Here is a 27989-nt window from a genome sequence, read left to right on the forward strand (position 1 = left end):
CGGGTGATGACGTAAGCATCACTTGTGCATGCGCAGGGTGGGGAGACCTTGGAATAGCGGTGGGGCAGCTCGGCGGAGGTGAAAAGGATTGGCGAAAAGGAAAGTACCGGGGAAAAATGCAGAGTTGGAGTCGTGTGTACTGCCCCTTGGCCAAGGTGAGAGCCGACTGGCCGGGGTCGGGCTGAGCCGGAAGCATGAAGAGCTCGCTCCCAGGGTCCTGGACGCGGCCTTCTGGGTGGTGGTGGTGGTGGTGGGAGAGGCCGGCGTGTTGGCCAGAGTCACCTCTGGCCCCGGCTCGGCTCGCAGGTAAACACGAGTTTCCCCGCAGCGGTAGCCGTGCGGCGGGCCGGGGCTGTGGAGAGTCCTGCTAGTGTTTGGCGACTAGCGGTCTCACACACCACGCCCTGTGGGCTGAGGGGCACACGGGTCTCCCATAGGCCTTCACCTTGACAGGGGAAATGTGAACCACCCTTCTCACGTACGGTCTGGCTCCTCATACCTTCTCCCTGATCCTAACCCTGACTCCTGACTGGCCTAATTTTCTGCAGTTGATAGTAAGCTTAGGGTTACCCCAACGTATAGGGCTAGAAAATTCCTCTGAGGGCCTCTGTTTGCAGCTCTAAACTAGTGTCCATTGCCATCCCTCGGGTCCTCCAGCAGGCTTGTATTTTCAATTGCAGCGGGTTATCGTTTCATTCACAGCTTTCCCTTTTCATCTATCTACCAAATACAGTCAAATTCTATGTATTTGGTATCATGGCTGGGTACTACAAGAACTTATAGCAACCAAACTCCTTTGTTTCAAATCTGAGGTGTCTGTCCCCGCAAGTAAATGAAACATGCGGAAGTCATGCTTTTTCAGAAGAGGTGGAGCAGTGCGTAAAACCCAGGACTGACACTGTTTTCTTTGCTATCCTGACCTCAGGTGCAACAGTTGCCTTGGAATAGAGATATTATTACTACATCAGAGTAGATTTTTTGTCACTGCCTCCCTCCCATTAGCCTCCCATTTGATAGGAGCAGGTGTCTTTCTGTGTTCTTAGGAAATGATAGCCTTAGGTATGTAGAGGTTGACATTAAAATGCAGTTTGTGGAACTACAGTAACTGCAGGTTAAGATTACATTTTTAGTGCATTTTCTTAGATACCTTGTCTAATTTTCTGTTCCTAGTCCTTGACTCAGGAGCATGTTCATAGATTGGTCTAGGTAAATAGGAACTGTACATATTTGGTAGGTTAGAGAAGGAAACAATAATTACATATAAAATGTTGTAGATTATTCAAGTACTTGAATTTGAAATTTTGGTTTTAATTACAACATTAAATGATCCCCAGCACGAAAATTAGCCATGCTTTCTGAAAATTTAATAATTATATCATTTTTATTAGGTTAAGTATGAAATGTTTTGTCGAATATTCATAATTAAAAATAAATATGGCAAGCTGGGATTGTGAAAAGTGCAAATTATTACCAACGAAGAGGAATTGATGTTAGCTTCTGTGTGGCAATAGAAGATACATTGAATAAGCAGTGCTCAATTTATTTGCCCAAAGTTGTTATACTTTCATCAGTCTTCAGTAGTTCTATGATTTGTATTTCACATAGAAACATTGTCTTTCTCCTTATTTCTAGAGAGGCCATTTCAATCGAATATGCCATGGCCTACAGGGAGTTTCTGCAATGCCTTTGAGAACTTACGCTGATCAGTCAAGTAAGTACTTGGTACAACAGGTTTTAATCGAATTAACTGACAGTTCCTTTGTACTTTAATGTAAAAGCAAGTGAATATTAAATAAAAAGTAATCTCTGCTAGAATTCATTTGTTTATGTATTTATTCACTGAAATGTTTATTAGGCACCTAGTATATTCTGGGAGGTGAATAAGGTAAAGCCCTGCTCTTAAGAAACTTAAGAAGCTGGTGATAAAAGACAATTAATGCATAAGTAACAGATAAATACTCAGGAAGTAATTGAAACTTAAAGCAGTAACTGGGAGGAAGAGAGACAATTTAAGATTGGGCGACAGGGAACACTTTTCTGAGGAGGTGATGTCTGAGCAGGGCCCTCAGTGGAAAGAGTGAAAAGGTTATTTCTATAGTGAGAAAGGTCTGAATGGGAATTAGCTTGTGAGATTCCAGGAATAGCAAGAATACTTGTGCCAGCTAGTACAGAGACCCTCAGAATGTAAAATTATAGATGGTGGCAAGGATCAGATTATGGAATCTTTGTAAACCAGGCCAAATGGTGTAGATTTGATTCCAAGTATGATGGGGAACTACCGAAAGATTTTGAACTGAGAGCAATTTCCTGTATTTACAGTTTTAAAAATTAATGAATTTTGCCTACTGGGTAAGGTTATGTTAGTAATTTTAACAGTTTAGAATCGCGAGATGATTTTTAGTGTCCTGAATGAAAATCTTGATGGGTTTATAAAAAAAATTTTTTTTTTTTAGTTGTAGTTGGACACAATATCTTTGTTTTATTTATTTTTATGTGGTGCTGAGGATTGAACCCAGTGCCTCACACGTGCTAGGTGAGTACTCTACCACTGAGCCAAACCACAGCCTCATCAAAAGCACCTTTTAAACACTAGCAGGATGTACCTAAAATGAAGTTATGGATTAAGGAATTTTCCTCTTCATACTTTTTTATATTTTTGAAGTTTCTATAAAGGTTTATATTTTTAAGCATTTAAAATGGGAAATATGGAAATAAAAATTGAGTTTTTTTAATCCTCCTAATATCACGGATATTGATTATTTGAAATTATCTGTTTTGACTTTTACTGGACTCACCCAGTTGGATTATAAGTAAAAATAAATTGTAAGTCTTAAAACTTCGTTGTAGAAACCATTAGCTGAGGATAATTGTGATGAAGTCTCCCTGCGATTATTCTGTGAAAATAATTTTTGAAATAAATCCTGTATCCTTAAGTATTGTCAAACTATTATTTGAGATACTTTATTCTTAGAAGAAATGGGAAGAGCAGAGGATTCTGGTCCCCATGACCAATAGTGAGTGAGTGATTTATTTTAGCTTTGACTAGGTCCAGAAATCTCTTTAAAAAAAATATTAACTTGATGATGGGAGGAAAATGTTGGACCCATTGTACCCAATGTCTCTTTTGTTAAATGGAAGTATTATTCTCAACTCACCTAAGAGTTTAGTGTTTTTATTTCCAAAGCACACTTTTCATGGCTAACTATCTTTGGAGCTACTCAACAAAGATTTATTGCTTTCTATTTGTGCAGACAGTCCTTGAGCAGGAACTTAGATTTTAATGGAATGATACTTATACTGATATCCTTTTTTTCTATTTTTGGTTCTGAAGATTGAACCCGAGGGCACTTTAACACTGAGCTATCTTCCCAGCTCTTTTTATTTTTTATTTCGAGACAAAGTCTTGCTAAATTGTTCAGGCCCTCTACTCTACTGATCTTTCTTCTATTTTAGTTTTTTTTAAATAGTGTTTTATGGATATATACATGATGGTGAGATTTACTGTGGTGTATTCATATATGTACATAGGAAAGTTAGGTTAGGTTCATTCTACTGTTTCTCCCTTATTTCATCCTTTCTCCCTCCTTCTCAGTCCCCTGGCCTTTTTTTTTTTTTTTTTTTTTCTATTTTGATGAAATTCCCCCCACCTTCCCTTTCACTCTTCTCTATCTATCTCAGATTTGACCTTATTATAATTCTTTCTTTGATTAAACTATAAGAACCAGGACAATGCATCTTATATATATGAAATGCATACTCTTAGTATTTAATTTTAGGTAGATGGACAAACTGTACATGGGTAGGCCAGTATAATTCTGTGTATGTAAGCTAACACTTCTGCTGAAGCTTAAACTGCATGGTATTGGGGGGTAAACAGAATGTGATGGGAGATGAGATTTGAGAAACAGTGACTGAAAAGATGTGAGTGCTAAACTTAGTAAACTTAGTAATTTGGAATTTTTCTAGTAAGGGACAGGAAAATTGATGAAGAGCAAGAGATTAAGATCCAAGTTAGTCTTTAGCAGAACTAAAACAAGATAGCAGTATAGCGGTATAAGGTGTTATGGAGGATGGGAGTGAGGCTGGAGACTGCAAGACTAAAGTTGGGAGGTGGATCTGAGAAGGGAAGCAACATTTACTTTCATTTGAGTGAAAGGTACGTACTTGGCGCTCTTTTGGGTCTTTACGTATGTTCTCTCTGACCTTAAAACCTTTGGGCTATACATATCATCCTTATTATTATCCAGGTGTTAAAGTCCAGAGAGATTACATAATTTATCCAAGGATTTAGGTCTGATAGATCTTATCTTTGAACCCAGGGTTGTTTTACTTCAAGTCCTTTATTATTTTTCTTTTTCCTTATGGATTTAGAAGATTGTAGGGTTATGAGGTATTACAGTTCAGGATTTCAGAGTATGAGCAGTTTCGGGAGAGAACAAGTATAGAATGACTCTGGGAGACGTGACTGTCTACTGGAAATGAAGGCCACTGACAATTTAAAAACATCCTCTTCCATGTCCCAATGTACATTATTTTGTGTTATGACCTTATAAAGTAGATTTTTGTTTTTGGTCTTTATTTTGTAGATGAAGGAATGAAGATGAAGCAGGTTAAGTTACCTAGTACATTGTTTTGTGTTATGACCTTATAAAATAAATTTTTTTTTTGTGGTCTTTATTTTGTAGATGAAGGAATGAAGATGAAGCAGGTTAAATTACCTAAAGTCACATACCTACTAATTATAAAACTTGATTGTTCTCTGAAATTTTAGTTTATGATGGATGAAATTGAGGAGTGGAATAGTATTAAATAATAGGAAAATCATTAGTATTAGAATCAAAAAACTTAGTTTTATCCTGCTACTCAGTTGCTAGATGATTGGTTAGTCAGTTGACCTCTCTGAACCTCTTGTTTCTTCTTTGAAATGTCATATTTATGCCATGTTTACCTTCCTCATATTACAGAAAGTTGAAGTCACTTGGCCACCATCATACACTAATAAAGTGGCAGAGCTGAAATTTATATATATATATATTTATATATAGTATTTCAGATTCCAAATATCAGGCTCTTTCCTTTATATAGATTTATCTTCCAGTGTTCTAAATTCCTGTCAATTATCATTAAGGAAAACTACAAAATTTAGCAAGCTCACTGAATACAGGTAATATTGCAGAACTCAGTTGTTTCCGTATGCTATAATAAATAGAAAATAATTGAAACTGAAAATGAAATTAAAATAAAAAATGAAAATTTTAATATGTGCCATATTTAGTAGCATCAAAGAACATCAAGTTAATAAGAACAAAATAATATTGTTTAGAAAATGCTGGTTATTGGTACTTTCTTGGAGATTTAAATATTTTTTAATAGCTACTTTTGGTAAATATTAAGCAATTTACTATTTTATATCAATTTACTTTTAGTTGATGCTGATGTAACAGTGATAGGTTCTGGTCCTGGAGGATATGTTGCTGCCATTAAAGCTGCCCAGTTAGGCTTTAAGGTAAGGTATAAACTAGATGTTGATTTGTTTTAAAACAAAAGCTAACAGGATGAGTAGATCGTATTCTTAAAATGTTTTACAGGTAGAAACATGGTAAATAATTTCTTAACTCTATAGATTATTTGTAACCCTGAGACTGATACAGGGTTTAATTGGTTGTAGTATTCTCAGGGAATAGAAAGTAAGATCCTTGGGCTGTGGCTGTAGCTGAGTGGTAGAGCGCTTGCCTGGCATGTGTGAGGCACTGGGTCCAATCCTTACAGCACCACATAAAAATAAATAAAAGACCAAAACTTCTAAAAGAAAAAAAAGAAAGTAAGATCCTTCATTTTTCCTTTCCTCCCAAAACTTTTTACTTGGGCTTTTGATCACACTTAGGAAGATACAGTGATAGAAGTAAAAGTGTATATATGGAAATGTTAAAAAAAAATCTTTTAGAATAATTCACTTTGAAGCTAGCTTGTGTTTTTTTATTCAGATGATGCATTTTAAAGGAATATGTGTTTTGGTCTCTGAAAAGTAGTTCAAGTAGCTTGTTTTGCAGAACAATTAAGACGGATACCTTTAGAATTTTGGTGAACTGAAACTGCAGGTTTTATGCAGTTAACTGATTTTTTTCTTTGGTTGTAGACAGTCTGCATTGAGAAAAATGAAACACTTGGTGGAACTTGCTTGAATGTTGGTTGCATTCCTTCTAAGGTGAGCATATATTTTGAACAGTGCAGAAATTGTTTCATTGGCCACAAAATATAAGGATGTATCGAGATTAGATTATTAGACTAATACAGTTAGTAAGAAGTAAATGACCCATATATGATTAGAAAAAACATGTTTTTCCTTTGCAGAACAGAGTGCTGTCACCAGCCTGGCATGCATTCCTGAAATAGCTTCCTTCTGTCAGAATACCTAGTCTTTCCATTCAAACTCTGATGTTCTGTCCACCCCCTGCCTCGTAGTTTTTCTTTGCTAGGGAAGCAGATAATAAATAGTAAATTCTTTTAGGTTCTTATGTATGTAAATATGACTGCCTTTTTCTCCTGCTACCCTGAGGCATGTTCTTACATCTGTGCTTTTAAAGAAAGCAGGTTTTTGTTTTCCATTCTTGTTGGTTGAATGTTTTTTATGTCATTATTTTTTGTCTTAGATTAACTACATAAGGAGAGACTGTGAACTGGTATAGTGTTATGTACTAGTTCATGTAGAGAATGTCATTTCATAAGTACTTTTTAATTGTTGAGAGTCTGTTATGAGTAATTGATAATTTTGTCTTGTCGCTTCCTTTAGGCTTTATTGAATAACTCTCACTATTACCATATGGCCCATGGAAAAGATTTTGCATCTAGGGGAATTGAAAGTAAGTATACTTTTTATATTTAGCAATATTACTGGATATACTTGATTCTTCTTGCTAAATACTTAAATATGTCTAATATTTGTGAAAAGATGATTAATGAGGGAAGAGGAAGATAATCTTTAAAATGTAGAGATTTACTTAAGAATACTTAGATCCAGATTTCTTCCAAGGTATCTTCTTTTCCTTAGTAAACTTTTGCCTGATGTCTACTGTTTTTGATATAAATACTCATTTTTCATTTCCTTAACATCTAGAGATCACTAGGGAAGCTGAATTCCTGAGTGCTGTGGACAGATGGAGGGGAAACCTCCTTAAGCCATTGCTAGTAGAAAGGGCCAAGGCGATAGAGAAGGGTGAGGCATAGTAGAATAGGAAGAGGACATTTCGTAATATTTGAATGTGGTATGTGTTCTACTGTACTTTTTGGGGTTGTTTTCACCCTTTCTTTCCAGTTACTGTTATCTCCCTGAAGTGTTCTCAGAAAGATGAAATATATCTTGAGTTATTTATTAACTTTTCCTTCATTTGTTTCTCTATAGCAATAGGTTTCTGAAAGAAAGGACTGTATGTAGGCAGTCTACTGACTAGAGATGTTGTATATACACTAAAGCAAATGTATTACCCATATTTTATTTTGAACTGCATTTTTACCTGAGATGTACATAATATAATATTTGATAGGTTCTGTTATTTTGATATGATGTTGTTAGCTTTTGTCTTCTGTAATTATTAAGCTAGCTATTAGTTTGAAAATTATAATATTGATTTTTATGCAGTTCTATCAGCATTAAACAAATTATCACACATTGCTTCAAGAATTTAACTACAGACTTAAGATTTATTTAACAAATTACAGTGTCTGAAGTTCGCTTGAATTTAGAGAAGATGATGGAGCAGAAGAGTACTGCGGTAAAAGCTTTAACAGGTGGAATTGCCCACTTATTCAAGCAAAATAAGGTTGGTGTTCAGCTTGTAGATTTTTGTTTAATTTTATATACACATTAAACATTATACATTATGCTAATATGGTGATGCTATTGAAACTTGCCTGGGGGATATTTGCTTAATTTAAAACAGTAGTAACCTGAAATAGATTTCCCTGACATGTACAACAATTTTTTAAAGTAGAAGCATTTGTATTTTAAATTAATTACTGAGTATTTTTTCCTCTGTTACTCATGTTTGTCAGAAAAAATCATTTTAAGCTTTGTGAATTTATAAACATTATAAAGGTTGTTCACGTCAATGGATATGGAAAGATAACTGGCAAGAATCAGGTCACAGCTACAAAAGCCGATGGCAGCACTCAGGTTGTTGATACCAAGAACATTCTTATAGCTACAGGTTCAGAAGTTACTCCTTTTCCTGGAATCACGGTATGTATGCTTTATAAATTTATAACTGTTGCAACCTTTCTTTAGAAATAAGTTTTATAAGCTAGCTCAATGGTGTAAGTCTGTAATCTCAGCTACTGGGGAGGCCGAGGCAGGAGAATTGAAAGTTCAAGGCCACTCTTGGTAACTTAGTAAGACCCTGTCTCAAAATAAAAAATAAGAAGGACCGACAATGTAATTCAGTGTAGAGTGCCCCTAGGTTCAATTCCCAGTTTACTGTACTTTACTTTATCCTAGTTATGAATTTTGAATGAGAGATTTCTGGCTGAAATATATTTTGACAGTCATTCAGATTTGGAAAGTTACTTGTCTTTATTTTGCAGTGAATTTGACGAGATACAGAACACTAAGATATATTGGAGTTCAATCTAAAGTTAAAATTTATCTTTTTGTTTTGGAATGCTGAATACTTAGCATTTTTAATGCAATTTGATGAAATTGGGCATACAGAAGTCATAGATATTTCAAAAAATATAAACAACAGATTTTTTTTAGTGATTTTTATGGAATGAGATAACAGTTTATAAATTGCTGGTTTTTTTCAAGTAATTTTGATTGTTTCTTTTGCTTTCTTATTGTAGATTGATGAAGATACAATAGTGTCATCTACAGGTGCTTTATCTTTAAAAAAAGTTCCAGAAAAGATGGTTGTTATTGGTGCAGGAGTAATTGGTGTAGAATTGGTAAGTGGTGTCTTTTCTCTTACTACCTCCATAGAGTTGGAAGGAACTTAAAGACCCTCTTTGATTCTCGTATAACATCTTAGGCTAGTCAGCATTGAGTTTCGCTTAAACACTTCTAGTAATAATGCATATACTTTTTCTGAGACCGACTATTTAGATAATCATTAATCGTTAGAACATTCTCCTATATTTTATAGTCTGCTTCTCTGTTTTTTCCACCCTTTCTATTCCTTGGAGCTAATCTGATTCTTTTTTAATTTGACAGCTCTTGAGATGCTAAAAGATAGTTCTTATTCTGAGCAATTGCATTCCAGATGAAGACCACACTTCTTACACAGCATATCTGAGCTGGCTCATTGCTTCCTCCTAACTTATGTTTTAGAATTATCAGACTACTTGGAGTTCTCTGAGCACCATGCTGTTTCATACCTTCTACCTGTCTTATTTCATAACTTCACCCTTGCAGTCCTTCTAGCAACTTTCTACATATTTCCAGTGACCTTTTTTTTAAACTTTTTTTTTTTTTTTTAAAGTTATGGATGGACACAGTACTCTATTTATTTTTATGTGGTGCTGAGGTTCGAACTCAGTTCCTCACACATGCTAGGCAAGCACACTACTTAGACACTGAGTCACAACCCCAGTCCCTCCAGTGACCTTTTCCCTTCTTTTTAGGTATCCTCTTGCAGGACCATTGTATTTTGTCATCACCAAGAATTGCTGTTTCTGAACTCATAAATTCAGACGTTTTATTCTGTAACCACAATCTCCTTTCTTTTTGTTTAATTACTCTTAGTCTAAATACTTTATACTTCAAATTTTTTATTCCGGAAATCCTGTACATTTTTGACATCTGCTTTTTCCTGTCATGAATACTTTCCTTATCAGTTTACACAGTCCATCACTTTAAACATTCTCTTATGTGTCCTCAGTCACTTGCCTTGATGGTTCTGTCATATTGCTTAGTAGAACTCTTGTTGAATTCATTCTGGTTAACTACAGCTGTGTGACTTTTTAATGCTATTCTCAAGGTCTTTACTGCATCTAGAGAAAAACAAATCCTGTGGATTTGTGTCTATAAAAACTCTTTGGTTACAAACCTCAACAGGTTCCTCAGCCTGAGTGACAGTCCGTTACTCCCCTAGCTGGTACACTGTCCGGATCTTGTAGTAGCTGCTTCCTTTCTCACTCTTCTCATACCTCTGCTAGTACACTGTTTTCTGCCTGCAGATTTCCTTTTCTCCTGAAGAGCACATTAAAGAGAAACCATCAGAGGAGAACTCCTTCCCCTTGATGCCCCACATTTGAAAATGACCTTACTTGTTTTTTGCAGCTATCCTTTTGCTCTTCCTCCTGTTACTATGGAAATGCCATTTGTCCTATGATTCATCCTTTCACCTGTGCTTGGTAGCACATCATTTTTAGCCTTCTCAGGAGCTTGGTTTTATGATTTTTATTCTTTCTTGTATTTTCAGTTTTAAATTCTTTCCTACTTCTGCTTCCTTTTCATTTATAGTTGAGCTTTCCTGTACATATGTATATATGCCACATACACATGCTCAGGTACATTCACACTTGCAGACGTAGGCTTATGTACACATAAATAAGACTTCCCTTGATCCCATGTCTTTCGGCTAATTTCCTCTCACCTTTTCACAACCACAGTTGTTGAAAGAGTTGTCTCTGCTCTTTTTCATCAACTTCCACACAGTCATGGCTTCTGGTGTCAATAGATTGCTTCTGATGAGGACATGAATGAAATTATTGCTCAATCCAGTAGACTACTGTTTTGTAGCAGTCAGCATTGTGATTTCTTTCCTTTAAAACCTTAGCTTCTCTGATTTCATATTCTGCTGATTTTATATCTACCTTCAAGTCGATTTCACTGTGCCTTTTCTTTCTTACTGTCCCTTTAATTGCGGATAATTAGATTCTGTTTCCAGGTTTTCACCTAGACCCTTTTTGTCTTTCACAGAATATTACTTTCACTCCAGTTATCCAATGAATATCTATAGCCTAATTCTCTCTCCTTGCCTCTGGACTTTCATATCTGAATGTACCAGCATCTCCATTTGTGTATGTCCAAGTACTCTGTTTAGTAAATGTACAACTTCACCTTTCTGTGCCCATTCTCCCTCCCCATCCCAAACAAATCCAAGCCTGTTTGTCTTATTACACTCCTAACTCAATAAATGGTAATGTCACCCATATGGAGGTCTAAGCAAGAAGATTAAAATTATTTCTCCCCTGCCTTTATGTTCTTCATTCTATTAGATTTTTCTAGTCTTTTTTCCTCATAGTAGCTGATCTTTTCTAACACAAATTTAATTATATCCCTTCCCTGCTTGAAGTCTTTCAATGACTTCCTGTTGTTATTAGGACAGATTCAAACTTGGAGTGGTTTAAAAATGATCAGCATGATTTGACACTAGCTTATATCTCCAACTTTATTAGCCCCTTTCCCTTCAAGCTGTGTTTTGGGTCTATCTGGTTTATCAGTTCCTGGGTACACCTTGCTCTCTCTTTATTGGTAGATCTTATTTCTGTTTGGGACATTCCTTCCCTCTCCTAGTCCTTGCATTCTTTTTTTTTTTTTTTAATTTATTTTTTTATTGTAAACAAATGGGATACATGTTGTTTCTCTGTTTGTACATGGCACAAAGGCATACCATTTGTGTAATCATAAATTTACATAGGGTAATGTTGTTTGATTCATTCTGTTATTTTTTCCCTTCCCCCCACCCCTCCCACCCCTCTTTACCCTCTATACAGTCCTTCCTTCCTCCATACTTGCCCCCTCCCTAACACTAACTCTAACCCTAACACTAACCCTTCCCTCCCCCCCATTATGTGTCATCCTCCACTTATTAGCGATATCATTCGTCCTTTGGCTTTTTGAGATTGGCTTATCGCACTTAGCATGATATTCTCCAATTTCATCCATTTGCCTGCAAATGCCATAATTTTATCATTCTTTATGGCTGAGTAATATTCCATTGTATATATACACCACAGTTTCTTTATCCACTCATCAATTGTAGGACATCTAGGTTGGTTCCACAGTCTGGCTATTGTGAATTGAGCAGCTATGAACATTGATGTGGCTGTATCTCTGTAGTATGCTGATTTTAAGTCCTTTGGGTATAGGCCAAGGAGTGGGATAGCTGGGTCAAATGGAGGGACCATTCCGAGTTTTCTAAGGAATCTCCACACTGCTTTCCAGAGTGGCTGCACTAATTTGCAGCCCCACCAGCAATGTATGAGTGTACCTTTCTCCCCACATCCTCTCCAACACCTGTTGTTGCTTGTATTCTTGATAATCGCCATTCTAATTGGGGTGAGATGGAATCTTAGGGTAGTTTTGATTTGCATTTCTCTTATTACTAGAGATGTTGAACATTTTTCCATATGTTTGTTGATTGCTTGTAGATCTTCTTCTGTGAAGTGTCTATTCATTTCCTTAGCCCATTTGTTGATTGGGTTATTTGTATTCTTCGTGTAGAGTTTTTTGAGTTCTTTATAGATTCTGGAGATTAGTGCTCTATCTGAAGTATGATTGGCAGAGATATTCTCCCACTCTGTAGGCTCTTTCTTCACATTGCTGATAGTTTCCTTTGCTGAGAGAAAGCTTTTTAGTTTGAATCTATCCCAGTGGTTGATTCTAGCTTTTATTTCTTGTGCTATGGGAGTCCTGTTAAGGAAGTCTGATCCTAGACCAACAAGGTGAAGATTTGGACCTACTTTTTCTTCTATAATCTGCAGGGTCTCTGATCTGATTCCAAGGTCCTTAATCCATTTTGAGTTTAGTTTCGTGCATGGTGAGAGATATGGGTTTAGTTTCATTCTGTTGCATATGGATTTCCAATTCTCTCAGCACCATTTGTTGAAGAGGCTATCTTTTCTCCATTGCATATTTTTGGCCCCTTTGTCTAGTATGAGAAAATTGTATTTATTTGGGTTTGTGTCCATGTCCTCTATTCTGTACCATTGATCTACCTTTCTATTTTGGTACCAATACCATGCCGTTTTTGTTACTATTGCTTTGTAGTAGAGTTGAAGATCTGGTATTGCAATACCCCCTGTTTCACTCTTCCTGCTAAGGATTGCTTTAGCTATTCTGGGTTTCTTATTCTTCCAGATGAATTTCATAATTGCTTGCTCTATTTCTGTAAGGTACGTCATTGGGATTTTAATTGGAATTGCATTGAATTTGTATAGCACTTTAGGTAGTATGGCCATTTTGACAATATTAATTCTTCCTATCCAAGAACATGGAAGATCTTTCCATCTTCTAAGGTGTTCTTTAATTTCTTTCTTTAGTGTTGTATAGTTCTCATTGTAGAGGTCTTTCACCTCTTTTGTGAGATTGATTCCCAAGTATTTTATTTTTTTCGAGGCTATAGTGAATGGTAGTTTTCCTAATTTCTCTTTCTGAAGATTCATCACTTATGTATAAAAATGCGTTGGATTTATGGGCATTGATCTTGTAACCTGCTACTTTACTGAATTCACTTATGAGTTCTAAGAGTTTTCTGGTGGAATTTCCAGGTTCCTCTAAATATATAATCATGTCATCAGCGAACAGGGATAGTTTGAGTTCTTCTTTTCCAATTCGTATCCCTTTAATTTCTTTGGTTTGTCTAATTGCTCTGGCCAGAGTCTCAAGAACGATGTTGAATAGAAGTGGTGAAAGAGGGCATCCCTGCCTTGTTCCAGTTTTTAGGGGGAATGCTTTCAGTTTTTCACCATTTAGAATGATATTAGCCATGGGCTTAGCATAAATGGCCTTTACAATGTTAAGGAATGTTCCCACTATCCCTATTTTTTCTAGTGTTTTGAGCATGAAGGAGTGCTGTATTTTATCAAATGCTTTTTCTGCATCTATGGAAATAATCATGTGATTCTTGACTTTAAGTCTATTAATATGGTGAATTACGTTTATTGATTTCCTGATGTTGAACCAACCTTGCATCCCTGGGATGAAGCCCACTTGATCATGGTGCACTATCTTTTTAATATGTTTTTGTATGCGATTTGCTAAAATTTTGTTGAGAATTTTTGCGTCGATGTTCATTAAGGATATTGGTCTGAAATTTTCTTTCCTTGATGAGTCTCTGTCTGGTTTAGGTATCAGTGTGATATTGGCTTCATAGAATGAGTTTGGGAGGGTTCCCTCCTCTTCTATTTTATGGAATACTTTGAGAAGTATTGGAATGAGCTCTTCTTTAAAGGTTTTGACTTTTCTTTGTTGGTCGGCTTTTGATGACCTCTTCTATTTCATTATTTGAAATTGGTCTATTTAAATTGTGTATGTCCTCCTCGTTCAGTTTAGGCAATTCATATGTCTCTAGAAACCTGTTGATGTCTTCAAAATTTTCCATTTTGTTGGAGTGTAGATTTTCAAAATAGCTTCTAATTGTGTTTTGTATTTCAATCGTGTCTGTTGTGATATTTTCTTGTTCATTCCAAAGTTTAGTGATTTGGGTTTTCTCTCGTCTTCTCTTTGTTAGTGTGGCTAAAGGTTTATCAATTTTGTTTATTTTTTCAAAGAACCAACTATTTATTTTGTCAGTTTTTTGTATTGTTTCTTTTGTTTCAATTTCGTTGATTTCAGCTCTGAGTTTAACTATTTCCTGTCTTCTACTACTTTTGGTGTTTGTCTGTTCTTTTTTTTCTAGGGCTTTGAGCTGTAGTGTTAGGTCGTTTATTTGTTAAGTTTTACTTCTTTTATTAAATGCTCTCCATGAAATAAATTTTCCTCTAAGTACTGCTTTCATAGTGTCCCAGAGATTTTGATATGATGTTTGTTTGTTCTCATTTACCTCTAAGAATTTTTTAATTTCCTTACTAATATCTTCTGTTATCCATTCATCATATAGTAGCATATTGTTTAATCTCTAGGTGTTGGAATAGTTTCTGTTTTTTACTCTTTCATTTATTTCTAACTTCAATCCATTTTGATCTGATAGAATACAAGGTAGTGTCTCTATCTTCTTGTATTTGCTAACATTAGCTTTGTGGCATAATATATGGTCTATTTTAGAGAAGGATCCATGTGCTGCTGAGAAGAAAGTGTATTCGCTCTTGGTTGAATGGTATATTCTATAAATGTCCGTTAAGTCTAAATTATTGATTGTGGTATTGAGATCTATGGTTTCTTTGTTCAATTTTTGTTTGGAAGATCTGTCCAGTGGTGAGAGAGGTGTGTTAAAATCACCTAGTATTATTGTGTTATGGTCTGTTTGGTTTCTGAAATTGAGAAGGATCTGTTTGACATACATGGATGAGCCACTGTTTGGGGCATAGATGTTTATGATTGTTATATCTTGCTGATTTATGCTTCCCTTAAGCAGTATGAAATGTGCTTCTTTATCCCTTCTGACTAACTTTGGCTTGAAGTCCACATTATCTGAAATGAGGATGGATACTCCAGCTTTTTTGCTGAGTCCTTGTGCATAGTATGTGTTTCCCCATCCTTTCACCTTTAGTCTGTGAGTATCTTTTTCTATGAGGTGAGTCTCTTGCAGGCAATATATTGTTGGATCTTTCTTTTTAATCCAATCTGCCAGTCTGTGTCTTTTGATTGATGAATTCAGGCCATTAACATTCAGGGTTATTATTGAGATATGATTTGGTTTCCCAGTCATTTGGTTCATTTTTTAAATCTTATTTATTTATTTATTTATTTGTCATGACTTGGTTCCTCCTTTACTTGACAATTCCTTTAGGATAATTCCTCCCTTTGCTGATTTGCTTCTTTTTTTTCATCTCTTCGTCATGGAATATTTTACTGAGAATGTTCTGTAATGCTGGCTTTCTTTTTGTAAATTCTTTTAGCTTTTGTTTATCATAGAAGGATTTTATTTCATTGTCAAATTTGAAGGTAAGTTTTGCTGGGTATAAGATTCTTGGTTGGCATCCATTTTCTTTCAGAGCTTGAAAAATGTTGTTCCAGGCCCTTCTAGCTTTTAGGGTCTGGATTGAAAAATCTGCTGATATCCGTATTAGTTTCCCCCTGAATGTAATTTGGTTCTTTTCTCTCACAGCCTTTAAAATTCTGTCTTTATTTTGTATGTTAGGTATTTTCATTATAATGTGCCTTGGTGTGGGTCTGTTGTAATTTTGTGTTTTTGGAGTCCTATAAGCCTCTTGAACTTGATTTTCCATTTCATTCTTCAGATTTGGGAAATTTTCTGATATTATTTCGTTGAATAGATTGTTCGTTCCTTTGGTTTGTTTCTCTAAGCCTTCCTCAATCCCAATAATTCTTAAATTTGGTCTTTTCATGATATCCCATAGTTCTTGTAGATTCTGTTCATGATTTCTTACCATCTTCTCTGTTTGTTCAACTTTGTTTTCAAGGTTAAATATTTTGTGTTCAGTGTCTGAGGTTGTGTCTTCCAGGTGTTCTATCCTATTGGATATGCTTTCTATGGAGTTCTTAATTTGGTTTATTTTTTCCTTCATTTCAAGGATTTCTGTTTGTTTTTTTTTTTTTTTCAATATCTCTAACTCTTTATTGAAATGATCTTTTGCTTCCTGTATTTGCTGTTTTAACTATTGATTGGTGCGATCATTCAGTGCCTGCATGTGCTCTTTCATCTCATCATTCAGTGCCTGCATTTGCTCTTTCATCTCATCGTTTGCTTCCCTGATCATTTTAATTATGTACATTCTGAACTCCTTTTCTGTCATTTCTTCTGCCATGCTGTCATTGGGTTTTATTGATGTAACATCTAGATTTGTTTCGGGCATTTTTTTCCCTTTTCTCACATTGTTCAGGTATCAGGACCACTGAGATATTGCAGATTTCCTCTATTAACTTATAATGTCCCTGAAGATTTCTAGTATATCCCCTCTTAGCCTTCAGTAGGCTGAAGTCTTGGAGGAAGTTGATAATGCGGTGCTCCACAAGGAAGCTGCCTCTCTAGGGGTGGTGGCCTTCAGGTGGGGTATATTCCCTGCTAGTGGGCAGAGGTACCTCCACTTGTTGACCAATGGTCATCCAAAGGGGATCTAGGCTGCGGGCTGAGGCAAGGCCTGTTTGGGACTGTGTCTCTGATTTTACCGTCCTTGTGGGAAAACCTCACCCGCCAGGGAAGACTCACCTTGTGGGGAGGTCTCGCTGGTCAGTTCCCCTCCTAGAGGTTCCCCTCAATCTACAGCTACTGCCTGGGCTGGGCTGCCTTCCTCTGCAATGTTCCCAGGGGCCCGGCCCTACCTCCTGGGCCTGGGAGCCTCACCCTTCTCAGACGAGTCTCCTTAGGCTGTCTCTCCACAGAGAATCTGCCCGCAGTCCTGGAACCTTTGCTGCATACGTGGCTCTTCCACCAAGAAGCCTCCTAGGTCCTGGGACCCTGCTCTGCACCTAATCGCCTGGCTATGCGGCCGCTCTTCTGAGCAGCCACCTGGAGCCCCGTACAATCGCTCCGAGTCCCAGTGACCCGCCGCACGCCTCTTCCTCCAGACAGCCGCCCGGTGTTCCGGTGCGGTCGCTAGGAGTCCAAGCAACTCACTGCGTGCCTCCTCCTCCCGCCAACCACCCGTAGCCCTGGGCAGTCACTCCGAGTCCAAGTGACCCGCCCTGTTCCTCTTTCTCCTCCAGGTAGCCCCCCAGGTGTTCAGGAGCGGTCACTCTGAGTCGCTCTGAGTCCACGTGACCCACTGCACGCCTCCTCCAGGCAGCCACCTGGAGCTCTGGTGCGGCAACTCGAGACCAAGCGACCCACCGTGCTCCTCCTCCAGGCAGCCCCCTGGTGTTCAGGAGTGGTCGCTTTGAGTCCAAACAACTCACCACTTGCCTCCTCCTCTGAGCAGCCGCCTGGAGCTCCAGCGCAGTCACTGCGTGTCCATGCAACCCGCTGCACTCCTCCTCCTCCTCCTCCAGGCAGCCCCCATCCCCCCGTGTTCAGGAACGGTCGCTTTGAGTCTAAACAGCTCACCACGCAGCTCCTTCTCCGGCAACCGCCCATAGCTCTGGTATAGTCACTCCGAATCCAAGCGGCCACGCTCCTCCTCCTCCTCCTCCTCCTCCTCCTCCTCCGGGCAGGCCCCGGCGTTCAGGAGTGGTTGCTCTGAGTCCAAACAGCTCGCCGCGCAGCTCCTCCTCTGGCAACCGCCTGTAGCTCTGGTGCAGCTGCTCCGAGTCCAAGGGCCTCGCCACGCTGCTCCTCCTCCTCCCGGCAGGCCCCAGTGTCAGGAGTGGTCGCTCTGAGTCCAAACAGCTCTCCTTGCAGCCCCTCCTCTGGGCAGCCGCCCAGAATCGCAGTGGTTGCTCCAAGTCAAAGCGCTGTGCTGAGCGTCCTCCTCTACGACGCTCCCAGTTGTCCGAGTTCACTGCTCCAGCGGAGGGGAGGGCTGTGTCGCTGGGCAGCTCTACTTCACAAAGTTCCCTGCGTTCCGGGACTACCGCCCCATCCGGGCCGCCTCCCCAACGGGAGAGACTCACCCGGCTGCTTTGAGTTGGTCCCAAGTCTCTCAATATCTCCTCTTTTGAATCCTGAGTCCTGGAGCAACATGAAATGCAGCCACCCTCTAGTCCGCCATCTTGAAACCTCTCCATTGAGTTTTTTTATTTGGTTTATTGGTTCCTTCATTTCAAGGATTTCCGTTTGGTTTTTTTTTTTTTTGAGTATCTCTATCTCTTTGTTGAAATGATCTTTTGTTTCCTGCAGGTGCTCTTTCAGCTTATTGGTATTATCATTCATTGCCTGCATTTGCTCTCTTATCTCATCCTTTGCTTCGCAAATCATCTTAATCATGTATAATCTGAAGTCCTTTTCTGACATACTGTCATTGGATTCTATTACTATAGAATCTAGATTTGTTTGGATCATTTTCTTCCCTTGTTTTTTCATGTTGTTCATGTATCTTCCCCTCTAGCAGTGCAGATCTGCGGTATTGCAGATTTTCCCCTATAGGCTTATAGTGGCCCCATAGGTTTCCAAAACCCTTTCTTTGAGGGGAGATCAATATTAGCAGTGCCCAATTCAGACACTATGCAATCCTAGACCAAATAGCCCCTATGAGGTCCATAACAAAATTGTCATAATAAACAGAATGAGTTCGAATATTATCTTTGGTAAAACAAACAGATTTGCAATAAGGTCTACAGTTTCTAATGGAGGACAAAGAGGATGCAGAGGATGTAGAATGTGGCTGTTAATGGATAAGAAAAGAATATACAGAAGTTCTAGATAATAGAAAGGGTGAGAGTGTAATCAAAAGAAATTGAATATTAGCATGCAAAAAAGGGAGAAAGAGACTCTGAGCGAACAGCTAAACAAAAGGAAAAGAGAGCAAGAAAAGTAAAGAAATAAAAACTTAAATTTTTTCAATAAGGAGAAAAAAGAAAATCTGCAGTATAACAGTCATATAGTAATGAAACCTCCCAGTGTTCAGTAGCCTGATGCATGAGAGGTACCTGACAACGAGCTTCAAGCCTCCAGCAGGTGTCTCAGGATGGGATTTGCCCCACCTAAAGATCAGAGCTAAGGCTTCCAGGATTATCCAAGATGGCCGCTCTGGCTTCAAAATGTGTTGGCAAATGGGGAGCTGCAGCTCAGGGTGTGGATGTGGTCAGCTGGAGGTCCTGGAGGCGGGATGCGGTTGGTCAGGCAGGGGTCCTGGAGGTCCAGTGTATTTGGTGTGGTTGTGGGATTCTGGAGGCCGGGTACAATCAGTCGGTCTGGGGTCCTGGTGATAGGGCGCAGTCAATTGGTCTTGGGGTCCTGGTGACAGGGAGCAATCAGTCGATGTGAGGGTCCCAGAGACAGGGAGTGATCGGTTGGGCTGAGGGATCCTGGAGACAGGGCTCAGTCAGTCCGGCCAGGGGTCCTACGGGGCTGGCTGTTGTCTCAAAATGGTGGCAGCCACGTGTAATCAAACCTGCAGGTACTGTAACAGTCTATAATTCTTATACATAAATAAAGAACTCCAACAGTTCAGTGATAGAAAGGAAAGAGCACTGTGCTGAGCACCCTCCACAGCGATTCGCAGGGGTTACTGTGGCAGCAGGTAGGAGGGCTACTGAGCTGGGGAGAAGGAGGTGTTCTCTTTCCTTTTTCATAAAGATTATACGACTATTTTTATTTTTTATAGTTTGCCTGCCTTAGATTTTGGTTTGGTGTGGTGGTGGAGAACATAGGATTTAGAGGACTGGAAACATAACCCAGTGGTAGAGCACTTGCCTAGCTTGCTTGAAGCCTTGGGTTTGATCCCTAGTATGGCAAAAGGAAAATAAACAGTTCTCTGTTTAAATTTTGCTAGGCATGGTGGCACATGCCTATAATCCCAGCAACTCAGGAGGCTGTGGAGAACAATCCCAAGTTCAAGGCCAGCCTCAGCAATTTAGCAAGGCCTTAAGCAATTAGTGAGACCCTGTCTCAAAATAAAAAGAGGTGTAGATGTAGCTCAGTCTCAGTGATCAAGTGCCCTGGGTTCAATCCCCAGAAACCCCAGCCCCACCAAAGTAAAAGAAAACATAAGTTTTGGAGCAGTACATGTTTAAATTTGAATTTCAACTCTGCTTATTATTCACTTTATGTTCTTATTTACTTAATAAACCTCTCTGCACTAGTTCTTCATAAAGGGGATATGAATAACTTATAGAATTATTGTCAGGATTTAATAAAATAATGTGTTTAAAACAGTGAATACAATGCCTGGCATCTAAGAAGCTCTATAAATAAATGGTAGGTATTATTAGAGTTTTCCTCCAAGGATTTTGCAATCAGTTTCGAGTAGATGAACTTATTTGTGTTCATTATTCCCCACTTGAATGATAGTACTCCAAGATAATGCTTCTTATTCTTTCCACACTCCTACTATTTCATACTATTCTAATTTAGTTTCAGAAAAGTGCTGTTGCTTTTTAACAACTGTTGAGATATAATTCACATATTGTGTAATTCTTCCATTTAAAGGGTTTGATTTGATGGTTTTAGTTCACAGTTCAGAGTTGTGCAGCTATCTATCACCATTGCATAATGCTAGAACATTTTCATCACCTCAGAAAGAAACCAGGTACCCATTAACAGTCATCCATTTTTCCCTTCCCACAGCTCCTGGAAACACTAATGGACATTCTGTGTCTGGGTTTCTTGTTGTGGACATTTCATATTAATAGAATCATACAATATGTAGCATTTTGTTTATGGGTTCTTTCATTTAACATGTTCTGAAGTTTCAAGTTGTAGCATGCTGTCTCTTCTATTTCTTTTTATAATGTAATATTCCATTCTGTGGAGAGTGTACATTTTATTTACCCACTTATCAGTTGATAGATATTTAGGTTGTTTCTATTGAGGGACTGTCATGAATAACACTGCTGTAAATATTTGTGTAAAGGTTTTTATATAGTTGTGTTTCATTTCTTATGGTTATACCTAGGAGTACGATTGTTGGGTTACATAACTGTTTTAATTTTTTAACTCTTTCCAAAATGGTTACTGCTCCATTTTTATAGTACCACTGGTGGTTCAAGTTTTAATTTCTCTCCTTCCTCATCAGTACTTTGTACTGTCCAGATTTTTTTTTTTTTTTTTTTTTTTTGGTACCAGAGATTGAACCCAGTGGTGTTCAACCACTGAGCCACAGCCTCAGCCTTTTTTTTTTTTTTTTTAAATTTTTAAAAAAATTTTTAGACAGAGTCTCACTGAGTTGTCTAAGGCCTCGATAATTTGACGAGGCTGGCTTTGAACTTGGGATCTTCCTCCATCCGCCTTCTAAGCCGCTGGGATTGCAGGTCTGTGCCTGCACCTATTCACAGCTCTTACTGTGGTTTTAATTTACATTTCTCTAGTGACTTGAGAGTGTATGTGCTTATTTGCTATTTCTGTTATCATCTTTGATAAAATCCCAGTATTTTGTTTGTTTTTTTTATTGGGTTTGTTTTTGTCTCATCGAGTTTGGAGAGTTCCTCATGTATTTTGGATAGAAATCCTTTATCATATAGATATTTTGCAAATATTTTGCAGATCTTTGCAGAAGTTTGGCTTTTTGCTTTTGTGTTCTTAAATATAAGTTTTTAATGGTGATGAAGTCCCATTTATCTTTTGTTTGTTTTATGAATTATGCTTTTGATATTGTATCTAAGATGTCTAGATATTGTATCTAAGATTGTCTCCCATGTTTTCTTCTAAAAGTTTTATAATCTTGGGCTTTAGGTTCAGAATGCGTTTTTGAGTTATTGAATCTTTGTATATGCTCATTGTTTGTTGGATTTTTAATGACTCTATATTGCCTCTTTTTAATTTAGCTCTCATCCCAAAATTTCATGAAATTTGTAAAATGAATGTACAAACCTAATTTAATTGAAAAAGTAAATTCATAGCTAATTTTAAATTACTAGGTGATTTTGTTTCTCCATTTTTTAAAAATCAGTACATCATAGTTGTACATAATGTTGAGATTTATTGTTAAATATTAGTACATGCACTCAATATAACAGTATAATTTGGCAAATATTCCTATCTATACTAGGTAATTTTTTTTTTAACATGAATTCATGCAAAGGGTAAGTTCTTTATCATACTTTATTTAATGCTGAAAATGACATTCATACTTTCTTATACAGTTGTTCAGAAATAATGCTAATTGTTAAAATGTGGTTAAAATTAAAAAAACAATATTTAGCCAGGTGCATGGCACACACCTGTAATCCCAGCAACTTGGGAGGCTGAGACAGGACGATTACAAGTTCAAAGCCATCCTCAGGAATTTAGCAAGGCCTTAAGCAACTTAGTGAGATCCTGTTTCAATATTTAAAAAAGGGGCTGGGGATGTGGCTCAGTGCTTAATTGTTCCACAATCCTTGATACCAAACATACAAAAAACAGTATTCAGTTTAAATTATAATTTGAATAAAATTAACATTTCCTCTGTTGAGAAAATAAAATATGAAGTCAGTTTAATATTTTGATTCTTTCTTCCTACTTTTATAGCATGAATTTTACTTGTTAATTTCCCTTGCCATAATATAAGGTCCCCGGGCTGGGGAGATAGCTCAGTCAGTAGAGTGCTTGCCTTGCAAGTATGAGCAAGCATGAGGCCCTGGGTTCGATCCCTAGCTACCTCCAAAGGAAAAAAAAAAAAAAAAAAAATCATAATATAAGGTCCCCAAGGGCAGAAATTTGTTACTGTTTTGTTCATTAATATATGCCTAGCATATAAAAGGATGTCTGGTACATAGTGCTCAGTAAATTTTGAGTGAATAAGTGAATGTATGAAGTTATACCTGTTTTCCTCAAGGTTCATTTTAAACCTCTTTCTAATAAAAGTATTAGCAAAAGAATAAAATATTGTATAGTAAATTATTTAAGATGATTCAATAAATATTTGCTGTAGAGATTTTTTATATTTTTAAATTGTTCTTTGCAGGGTTCAGTTTGGCAACGACTAGGTGCAGATGTGACAGCAGTTGAATTTTTGGGTCATGTTGGTGGAGTCGGAATTGATATGGAGGTATCTAAAAACTTTCAACGCATTCTTCAAAAGCAAGGGTTTAAATTTAAATTGAATACAAAGGTTACTGGTGCTACCAAAAAGCCAGATGGAAAAATTGATGTTTCGTAAGTACACTTCTTTTGTTTTTGATGTATTATCCTTGCCTTTTTAAAAAACACACTCAATTAGCTTAACAAATGTATTGGGTTTTTATAACATGAGACCATTTTATTGCTTACTGTGACTCAGTATTGCTTATCTACTAGTGCATTGAAACTCATGATTTAGTTGATGTTAGAAAAATTAACCCAATGTTCTTATTGTAATATTCCTTTTCATAATTTCATATTTCCTGTTCAGAAAACTTAAATTTCCCATTGTTTAATAAAGCAATGTGCTTACTGTGTCTGGCACTCTACTTATTAAATAATTTAGTGAAATAACTTAGGTCAGTTATGCAGTTAGTGAGTGGCAGAGATGATACTTGATTGATTCTGAGAATTATGTTTTTTGCTTTTTTTTGTTTTGTGTTGCTGGGGATGGAACCCCAGGCTTAAAAACACTAAGCAAACACTTTACCACTGAGCCTGATCCACATTCCCCACCCTTGAGAACTATGGTTTTTCTTTTTTAATGTTACTAGGGATTGGAGCCAAGGGCAGTTTACCACTCAGTGACATCCCAGTTCTTTTTATTTTTTATTTGGACATAGGGTCTCACTAAGTTGCTGAGGCTAGCCTTGAATTTGGTTCCTTTGCCTCACTTCCCAAATCGCTGGGATTACAGGCATGTGCCCCTGTGTCATACTGAGGACTCTGTTCTTAACTAGTTTATTTTTTTTTAGTTTTAATTAAAAATCATAAATTTACATAGGGCAATGTTGTTTCATTCTGTTATTTTTTTCCCTTCCCCCCTCCCCTCCCACCCCTCTTTTCACTGTATACATTCCTTTCTTCCTCCATTCTTACTACCCTCCTTATCCCTAACCCTAAACCTAACCCTAACCCTTAACCAGTTTATTATATTGCCTGTTTTTATTAGATTTTAATGATAAAACTCTAGAGGATATGTACATTTTTTTCATTGCCTCAGTTTGCTTATAATGAAGTAAACTTAACTTTGTTAAAAAATTTTATCAAGCCTTGAGAAATCTTTGATTTTAAATTTCTAACACCTATCTTTATAGATGAGTGTTTAACAGTTGTACACTGTTCATTGTCTAGTATTGAAGCTGCTTCTGGTGGTAAAGCTGAAGTTATCACTTGTGACGTGCTCTTGGTTTGCATTGGTCGACGACCCTTTACACAGAATTTGGGACTAGAAGAGCTTGGAATTGAATTAGATCCCAGAGGTAGAATTCCAGTCAATACCAGATTCCAAACGAAAATTCCAAAGTAAGTTGGGTAATTATCTACATTTTCTGTGTGTGTGTGTGTGTGTGTGTGTGTGTGTGTTATTTGAACACAGGGTTTGTATTGCCCAGGCTGGTCTTGAACTCTTGAGCTGGCTGACCTTCTTGACTCAGCCTCTCAAGTGCTGGGCATTTTCAATAATTTTAAAATTTATTTCAGTCACTGTTTTAAAAATAAGACTTGTATCATGCTTGAAAAAAGTATTGACTTTGGGGAAGAATAGTGTACTCACAAGATGTAAAATAAAAAGAAGAGTGAATTTTTTTCCATTGCTCCTAGAATTGAAGAACATATCAAATTGCATTTGATATGTGTTTTGGTGACTTATTAACTAGAAATGCATTTTATTTATTCATTCATTTATTCATTCATTCATTTTATTGTGCTAGGGATAGAACCCAGGGTCTCACACATGCTAGGCAAGTGCTTTATCACAAAGCTATACCCCCCAGCCCTAGAAGCATATTTTTGTTAATGTAGTGTAAATAATGAAGAGTATCCTTGATTTCAGAAGTTCACTGTTTCTTTTGATCTCTTGGTAGTATCTATGCTATTGGTGATGTGGTTGCTGGTCCAATGCTGGCTCACAAAGCAGAGGATGAAGGCATTATTTGTGTTGAAGGAATGGCTGGTGGCGCTGTGCACATTGACTACAATTGCGTGCCATCGGTGATTTACACACACCCTGAAGTTGCGTGGGTTGGCAAATCAGAAGAGCAGTTGAAGGAAGAGGTAATTCTGAACATGGGCAGTTTTATTTCAGGGTTTGACTTGAGCTAATGACACTAATGACTGAGAAAAAGCATCTGTTATTGCATTAATAGTTTTTAGTAATTGTGGAGAACATTCAATTTTACGTATTTTTCTTTGTCGGCATCAAAAAGAGATCATTCACTCTTGATATTTATCAGTAGTAAAAGAGGGAAGGAAGAATGAGCTGCCTATACTCAAAAACTAGTAATTTCAAAGCTTCTATATTTGACTTTGAAATAACTAGATGGACAAACACTTATATTTGCTTGTATTTATACAGTATGTACATTATATAACATATAATGCAATATATTATAATATATTTCATTAACCTGTCTTTTGTTCTGTCTTTCTGTATACTCTGTGAACAATTGCCTTCTTGGGATTTGTTTTTTATACAAATAGATTATTTCACTAATGGAAATAAACTTTTTCAGTGCTTATGTTGGTTTTTATTTTTTGTCTCACAGGGTATTGAGTACAAAGTTGGAAAGTTTCCCTTTGCTGCTAATAGCAGAGCTAAGACAAATGCTGACACAGATGGCATGGTGAAAATTCTTGGACAGAAATCAACCGACCGAGTACTGGGAGCACATATTCTTGGACCAGTGAGTATTATAAAAACAGAAATTCCATTAAGTTTCCTGGAAAGCATTGCTATCTTACAGGTTAATTTTAAACCACCTGGTGTTTACATTCTGACATTATTAATTATCAACAAAAGTTTGAATATGGCCTCTGTGCATCATTTTACCAGAGTACCAAATAGTACTCTCACCATCTTGCCTACCATATCATCTATACTGCAGCTAAATTATCCCTTCAAAACATGCAGTAGGCTTTGTCCCTGCTTAAAACCCTCCAGTGGTGCTTTTAAACTTCAGATTGTTACAGATGAGGCCTCACTGAATCTGGCCTTTACCCTACTCACCTTTCTGACCTCATTTTCCTCTTTATGCTCATGAATTTCTTACTACATCAACCTTTTCTCATTTTCGTAATAGGCCAGGCTTTTAGGGCCTTTGTGCTTGCAGGATCTTCTGCCTAGAATGCTCTCCCTCCAGGTTTTGGCATGGGTGATTATTATTCAAGTCTTAGTTCACATGTTCCCTCTTAAGGGAAGCCTTAGATTCCACTTAGTATACAATATGTTCTTACCTAGGTATTTGATGTAATGATATATGATATTTGAGTGCTTTCTATGTTGCTTTTCCTAAGTATATGCATTAAACTTATTTTTGCAGTAGGCTGTGAGATAGGTGCCATTATTGAAGTAAAGAGATTGAATGTAGCACATATAGCCAATGAGTGGTTGAGGTAGCCAAGGTAAAAGATTTGACTCTAGGCCATCTGGCTTCAGAGCCTGAACTCTTCTGTGTTACCTTTTCCTGAATTTTCCTTAGCTGCCATAATGGCAAACAAAGTTTTAAAACAATTTTAAGGTCTAAAATCCTGTTCTCTTAATAATTGCTATCCTATTAGCACACAGTTTTGCCATCAAAGCAAAATTACTTTTTGGCTTATTTTAAAGGGTGCTGGAGAAATGGTAAATGAAGCTGCTCTGGCTTTGGAATATGGAGCCTCCTGTGAAGATATAGCTAGAGTCTGTCATGCACATCCGGTAATTATTAACAATATACAGAATTAAGGGCTACTTAAATTTTCTTCTGACCCACAAATATTTGGTTTTTAATTTTACATTTTTCCCTTGCAGACCTTATCAGAAGCGTTTAGAGAAGCAAATCTGGCTGCATCATTTGGCAAATCAATCAATTTTTAAATTAGAAGATATATTTTCTGAAATCTCCTGGAAGCTTTTGTAGAGGTCACAGGATATGCTCACTGTTCCAACAATTTCTAGGACTGAATTATGAAACTTTTGGAAAGTATTTACTAGGCCAGGGCAGAATGGAATAATCTATATTTGAAAGTATTTTGTTTCAGTGCGTTTCTATGCAGGACAAAAGATATCAATAGAAGCATCCTGCAGAGTTTCATCAACCCATATTTTCATGCTACTTATGAAAGGCTCAATTTCCTTGAATTAAAGTTAAGCGGCTTTTACTGATTCAGTAAAGCTGGATTTACTTTTACAAGAATGGAGCTGGAGTATGGTATGTCACCAGTTGTGTTTGAAGGAAGGTGATCAAGTTATTTTAAATTTGGTTTTCATATTGGAAACAAGTCAATTATTAGAACAATATTCAAATATGTATGAACTGAACTCATGTAAATAAAGTGACCATCTCTTTCATTTTAAACCCTTAAATTCTTGCATTTTAGATAGGATTTATGTATTTGAGGGGTTTTTCAAGGTTCCATTGAGGCCCACAAATCTGTTACTCAAGAGTCTTATCTACAGAACTCAAATATTAAATGGAGACTCAAATGTATTATAGTAAAGAATGAAGATACCAAAATAAATATCTTAATATTCATTTA

At 37.2% G+C, this 27989-nt stretch overlaps 1 protein-coding gene across 2 annotated transcripts; it reads left to right on the forward strand.

The window, feature by feature from the left end:
* On the forward strand, nucleotides 1-27985 carry DLD (dihydrolipoamide dehydrogenase). 2 transcript variants are annotated; one of them, XM_079150029.1, is made up of 14 exons: nucleotides 1-155; nucleotides 1633-1711; nucleotides 5427-5506; nucleotides 6137-6205; nucleotides 6791-6860; nucleotides 7717-7817; nucleotides 8093-8236; nucleotides 8836-8937; nucleotides 23317-23507; nucleotides 24606-24776; nucleotides 25337-25526; nucleotides 26018-26155; nucleotides 27079-27168; nucleotides 27262-27985. In XM_079150029.1, exons 1-14 carry the CDS (start codon nucleotides 117-119, stop codon nucleotides 27325-27327), a joined length of 1530 nt encoding a protein of 509 aa, XP_079006155.1. In that variant the 5' UTR covers nucleotides 1-116; the 3' UTR covers nucleotides 27328-27985. The 2 variants fall into 2 exon arrangements, with proteins under 2 accessions (XP_079006155.1, XP_079006156.1); XM_079150030.1 differs by lacking the exons at nucleotides 1-155; nucleotides 1633-1711 and adding an exon at nucleotides 3783-4156.
* Nucleotides 27986-27989: the final 4 nt, after the last annotated feature.

The sequence above is a fragment of the Sciurus vulgaris genome (assembly GCF_902686455.1).
Source record: "Sciurus vulgaris genome assembly, chromosome: 8".
NCBI lineage: Eukaryota > Metazoa > Chordata > Mammalia > Rodentia > Sciuridae > Sciurus > Sciurus vulgaris.

Coding starts and splice junctions, on each gene's coding strand:
- DLD (XM_079150029.1), top strand. CDS start 117: ATGCAGAGTTGGAGTCGTGTGTACTGCCCCTTGGCCAAG. Junction 24,777..25,336: donor TTCCAAACGAAAATTCCAAA/GTAAGTTGGGTA, acceptor ATCTCTTGGTAG/TATCTATGCTATTGGTGATG. Junction 27,169..27,261: donor GAGTCTGTCATGCACATCCG/GTAATTATTAAC, acceptor TTTCCCTTGCAG/ACCTTATCAGAAGCGTTTAG.